Source organism: Brienomyrus brachyistius, chromosome 21, assembly GCF_023856365.1.
Source record: "Brienomyrus brachyistius isolate T26 chromosome 21, BBRACH_0.4, whole genome shotgun sequence".
NCBI lineage: Eukaryota > Metazoa > Chordata > Actinopteri > Osteoglossiformes > Mormyridae > Brienomyrus > Brienomyrus brachyistius.
The window spans coordinates 10321541-10327540 of record NC_064553.1 but is presented as its reverse complement, the minus strand read 5'-3'; the positions used below and the strand labels follow the sequence as shown (position 1 = coordinate 10327540).

The following is a 6000-nucleotide window of genomic DNA, read 5'->3' as shown; positions in this document are numbered from 1 at the left end:
AGAATGTCACAGACCAGTCGCGAATGTGGGCTCAAGGTCAGAACGTTCCGGAACACAATGTTTATACAGTAACACTTTCCGTTTCGTTGTGCGATAAAGAGGGAAAACTCCCTCTGACTGTTGTCTAAAAAACAACCTCATGCGCAACATTAACTGACAGTTTTCTGTTTTTTATACCTAGAGCAAAAAAAGAAAACACTGCGATAATATCAAAATATATTTTATTCTGGACTTTCTTTTTCAGATCTGATTCAAATTACAAGGGTCAGATCGACACAATGCAAATGGAATATGCAACAAAAAAAAAAGCAATTTAGTCAGAGAAAATAGAAGGGAGGGTGTGGGCAATGATGACATGGGCCGGGACCCGAACCCTTAAGACGGTGGTATTTACACGATCCGGGATGGTACGGTACACCACGTTTTCGCTCCGGGTTATTTCTCTTTTTGCGTGAACAGCTACAAATTATTCAGAATTACAAAAGTTTCCAAAGAGTACAAAACCTTCAGGGCCGTACATATAGTAAGGGTACGATTACGGTTAGCATGAAGAATGGAAGCAAAACAATTGACTCCATTGTAAAAAGCACACTTCTTTTAAAACAAGATGTTATAAAATACCATTCCACGGTCATAGACTGTATAATAAACTGTCCAGATGGTATAATCTACTAAGATTCACACAATTAAAGAAAAATTCAAATAGTAAACTCTGTATAAAATTTACGATCGTAAATAAAGCAATATTGTAAACAAAAAATTTACATAAGGCTTAAAAAAGAGTGATTTTCTATATCCATTTACACTATGATACAGTACTTTGAATTCCAAGGGGTTTGGCTGCGTTCAGTGCAATAAACGCACATCCACAAAGCCAACATACCAAATCCAATATCCTATTTCTTTAACAAATACGGGCACTGGGATAACTGCAGAAGCTCAAGTTGCTGAAAATTAAATTAAATTGGCTTTTACTCCCTTAGTCTTTTCACATTCTAGTCTATAAGGACAGGAATGAAGCATTAATCTGCTACTGAATTTCAAGCACAGACATGGGAAATAAGTGGTCCTGTTTTGCTATGACAGTCTAATGGTATTTTATAAAGCAGAACTAAATATGCTATTTAAAGGCAGAGACTCTGCCCATGTGATGCATACAGTAATTATCTCTCATACTGTTAAGTGTGGTTTTAACTGTAATACTGATTGAATTTATAAACTATCCTTACATATGAGTAGTATATAAAATAATTCCCTGTAATTACACAGACATACATTATACAGTTACAACATTTCTCCATGTCGTATTTATCGGACGTCTCAGATTCCCTGCCCAACACCCAGACTTGCTTTAAGCTTCAATTTTTATAGTTAACATGTGTGAGTGCAACCGCTGACAGAAATCCTACGCAGATACAATGGCGAAGTTTCGTTTGTTTAGGGAGATTGTGTTTCTAAGTGGTAAGAAAATAAGCAGAATGCAAAATCTATGCTGAAAAAATAAATAAAACGACTAGTAATAGAGTTAAAAAAGCCAAGATGCAGACAGATAAGCAAGAGTGGGTTGGGGCTGATTACCTTTTATGTCTTTTCTGCACACAATTACCTAAAACCCTTTAAAGTATGAGGGGGAAAAAAACACTGTTACAATATGACCTAAGCAAAATTCCTACTGTGTCATTCATAAAAATGGAAGCTTACAGCAAGTCTTCCCTTTTGCAGTGATCTCTTTGTACAGGGACCTTAGCCTGCTGTACGACAGAATCACATCGATTCGACTTCATCTTGTGAACGTCTCTCCAGAAGCTACACATAGAATCAGTCATTAATACTGCAACCTAGTTGCTCACTGACAAAAAAAAAAAAGGGAAAGCAAATCTGCAGTTTACTAATGAATGGTGGCTTCTTGTAACAGTTACAGCAGTAAACCTTTGTCCAGAAAGATCTATGAATTATTTTTTGTTTTTAATAATGTTGCTCTATCAATAGTGCACAATCCAAACCATGATGATGGTTCTTAAAGCAAAATAATGCATAGAGCATCGTTTTCCCTTTTGTGCCCATCTTGCTTTGTAACCCTTTAAATCAGGCAGAGTAAATGTCCCCTTTAAAAAGAAAAAGAAAAGAAAACTACTGCATTTAGATCACCAGTAAAACCATAACATCAAAACTACATTTGAAAAATAAGGAAAAGTGAAATTGAAATTCAATGCATCAGTCCCCCACAATATTTTTGAACCACAAAACGTACAGTATCAAAGACAGCTCTTTTTTTTATATAACTGTTTTCTGTTTCGGTATAAAAGAAACTGACAGAGTTGCGCCAATTACCGACTCCGTTTCATGCAACTGTAACCTAAAACTGTTAAACGTTCAAAAAATGGAACGAAAGAAAGGAAACTGTAGAATGAAGAAAGCTGATATGTCTCACACACAAACTGATCTACCAACAAAAATAGTTTTTCTCCCCTCCCCCGCACGTTGATTCTGGTTGAAATAACAAAAAGAAAAGTTGAAAATTTTGGTACATATACGGGTCCTTGCCTTTTTTTGATTTTCTTTTTTTTTCTGTGTCACTTACAGAAGTCCCTTTTCATGTACGCCTGCGAGAACCCCCTGCTCTGAGAGGGGCCCCACCTTCCACTTGCTCGGGTCTGCGGTGTTGGGGAGCTCGGTTTGGCTGTAGTGGGTTACCATGGATTCAGTAGGGACTGGAGCGGTACATGTGGCAGGGAGAGTCATTTTGGCTATGTACACATTCATAGTCGGTCCATGGCTTCCAACTGGTAGCGTTATTTCCGCAGGTCTAATACACAAACCTGCACAGGGCACACAGAAGAGGGGGGGGGGATTAAGGGGGGTACCACATGAGCACTACATAATTTAAGGTAACAGGTAATCCATGGTTACTATGCCTTAACAAACAGAAGGAACACAGCTGAAGAATCTGGAGGGAGAAACGGGGCCAGTGGCAGCACTTACAGATCCATCTGATGCACTTGCTCCTACTTTGTCACCTGCTGCATTCCAGCAAACTTCAAAGATGCCCCCTGTTCCCCTGTAGCTATGGACTAAAGCGCCTGTCTGTGAACACAAGGACAACCAAGTTTTACCCACAAGTTTTGTATGTGGGCCAATCATATTACACTCTCAGTCCAGTCATTCACTCTCATCAACCAATTACATTACATTCTCTCATCAACAAATTATATCACAAGCCCAATCTATTCAGTTTCAAGAAACCAATCATATTACACTCAATTCATTAGCTCTCAGCAACCAATCATATTATATTCTATTGTCCTATTTTTTTTTTTTTTCTGTGTATTACACCACCATATTATCATTACTATACAGACACTCCTCAAATTACGATGGGCTTAAATTCCGATAAACCCATTGTAAGTTGAAAATTGGATATGTCGCTAAATACTCTATGAGATGTTTACTCTCGCGTCAGTAGAAAGCATCGTACGGCATACTGCTGGCCTTGGAACAGATTAAAATCCAGAGTCTGATGGCTACTGAATGTACATCGTCATCACACCAACATAAGAAAGCTGAAAAGTCGTGAAGCAAGAAGCATCTGCAGTTGTAATATAGATTGACAAACTCTCTTATCCAGATGTGAAATTAATGCTAAATATTTCTAGCAAAGTCACAGCAGGAGTGACAGGAGGCTGGAAACCCCTCTCCTCCCCCAATACCACTGCCCGCCCTACCTGTGTGTTCCAGATGTGGACACACTTGTCGAAGGAGCCACTGGCCAAGAAGCGCCCGTCAGGGCTGAATGCCACGCTGTAGACAGGCTCCTGGTGCTTGGTGAGCGTGTGGATGCAGATGCCCCGGTCCACGTCCCACAGGCGGACAGTGGAGTCGAAGGAGGCACTGTTCAGAAAGAGAGGAAAACGGTATCTGCTGGCTGGCCTTGTCTCCACACAGCACTCAACGCCGGGTATGATTCAATATTCACGATTCAATATTTGTGGACTACTTTAAGAGCAGAGAGGCAGAAGTGAATGTCTAGGGCATAGCAGAGCTCCTACAGCACCTGCACACTCAGCCCTCTAGCTGCCTGGCTGTTTAACTGCCGCTGGTCCATACAGACCCAGGGCAGGGTCCAGGGGACGCACCTGGCGAGCATGAGGTTGGCGCTGGGGTTGCTGGTGCCAGGCCCCGTGGGGCTCCATTTGATGGTATAGATCTCTTTGCTGTGGGCTTGCAGATCGTGCACACAGGTGTCCTGCTTCATGCTCCAGATCTGTAGCAAAGCCAGACAAGGTTAAGAGGCAAAACAGCATCCTGGAGTAGAGAGTGCAGTGTGGAAGGTCACACGAAATAGTGCAGGGCACCACGATGCTCTCAAAATCACTATGTACTGATTTTGATATGATCTGTTTGAGGACAAGAAAACAACAGTAAATACTGTAAACTTCACCCACAGAAAAAACACGACATATAAAAGGAAACCAAGGTCATATCACAGTCATAATTCCATAATCAGTATCTAGATCTAATTAATGAAAGAGTAGCACACAGAAAGTGCCCCCAGGTCTGACCTTGGCCTATCCCTGTAGGAGCACATTTGCCAAACCGAGGTCCTATAACACAAGCGTGTGCAAGGTGCCGGTGACCAAGTCACACAGAGAGCCCTGCCAGGAGCCCCTGTGTCCACATATGAGCCTGTATTTGCCACCAAGACGATGGCGGTTAAGAGGGCAGGAGGATTCCCCTCTGCAGCCTGCCGCACTAATGCTCATTCTGACACATCAGCATTGCTACATAAATTAGCATAGTGCTGGAGGGCATGCTGGCTCAGGGGGCAGCACTCTTGCCTCACACCTTCCTTGTCTCTAAACAGCCCATATACTACAGTCATGCGCCGCATAATAATGTTTCGTGTATATGATGGTGGCCCGTAAGATTATGATGGAGCTGAAAATCCCTATCGCCTAGTGACGTCGTTGCCGTCGTTACGTCACAGAGCAACGCATCACATTTTTGGTGATTCTGGTGTAAATATACTTACTGTGCTGCCAGTCATATACAAGTAAAGCACTCAGAATAATGTACAGTACATAATACTTGATAATGATAATAAACAAAGATCTTACTGGTTTATGTATGCGTTGTGCTGAACTTTTTGTTGTTATTTAGACTGTACCACATAGCCTACGTACGTAGTCGGCTATACCATCTAGGCTTGGGTAAGTTCACACTTCATTCTGTGATTTTTTTGGACGTATCCTCATCCTTAAGTGACATATCACTGATTCGGTTCTGTGTGTCCTCTGCTGGACTGGGACGGGCTCCAGGCCCACTTATGACCCTGACCATATGTTAGAAGATGAATGAATAGATGTGTAGCATTATAATGTTCTCATGAAAACTTAAAAAAATAATGATAATAATAATCATAATAATAAAACTATTCCTGTGACGGAGGTAAGCATTCAAAGCAAACACCAATAGCTGACGTTATGCTAATTTGATTGATTGATGCGTCTTTGACCGTGTTACCAACCTTTAGGGTCATGTCATCAGAACAGGAGGCCAACAAATTGCCAGTTGGATCCCACTTGATGGCATTGACTTCATTCTAGGGGAAAAGACAGGAAAAGATTAAAGGGCAGAAGCAGGCCAGGCAGGGCTGGGGAGGTGTGCTGGGGGGCGGGGCGTTTACCGTGTGTCCTTGGAATGTCTTGACCGGTCTGTCCTGGCCCAATTTGCAGACGTGGATGCACATGTCCGTACTGCAGGATGCAAAGGTGTTGTTACTCTGCCAGTCCACATCGAGTGCCGGGGCTGTCGAGAGGGAGACACACACAAACAAGACCGTTGTCGCTCAAAGTGAGCGGGAACAGCATTCCGCAGACGGCCCTGCTCAAAGCGAAGCCGGCATATCCACCTGAATGGAAAGGAAACTGCTGCTTGGCTTCTCCTGTGTGTGCATCCCAGATGATCGTGGTCTAGGAAAGAAACATCACTGTCTCAGTGTCC

At 42.2% G+C, this 6000-nt stretch overlaps 1 protein-coding gene across 1 annotated transcript in view; it reads right to left on the bottom strand.

The window, feature by feature from the left end:
* Window positions 1-204: 204 nt before the first annotated feature.
* The window catches only part of LOC125716426 (F-box-like/WD repeat-containing protein TBL1XR1), a 47348-nt gene continuing 41552 nt past the window's right edge, over window positions 205-6000 (bottom strand). The window contains exons 11-17 of the mRNA XM_048988707.1: window positions 5909-5969; window positions 5684-5805; window positions 5525-5599; window positions 4134-4261; window positions 3723-3888; window positions 2983-3084; window positions 205-2819 (exon numbers count right to left, since the gene is read on the bottom strand). Coding sequence (XP_048844664.1) covers window positions 2793-2819; window positions 2983-3084; window positions 3723-3888; window positions 4134-4261; window positions 5525-5599; window positions 5684-5805; window positions 5909-5969 — 681 coding nt within the window. The 3' untranslated portion in view covers window positions 205-2792. The remainder of the gene's footprint in view (window positions 2820-2982; window positions 3085-3722; window positions 3889-4133; window positions 4262-5524; window positions 5600-5683; window positions 5806-5908; window positions 5970-6000) is intronic.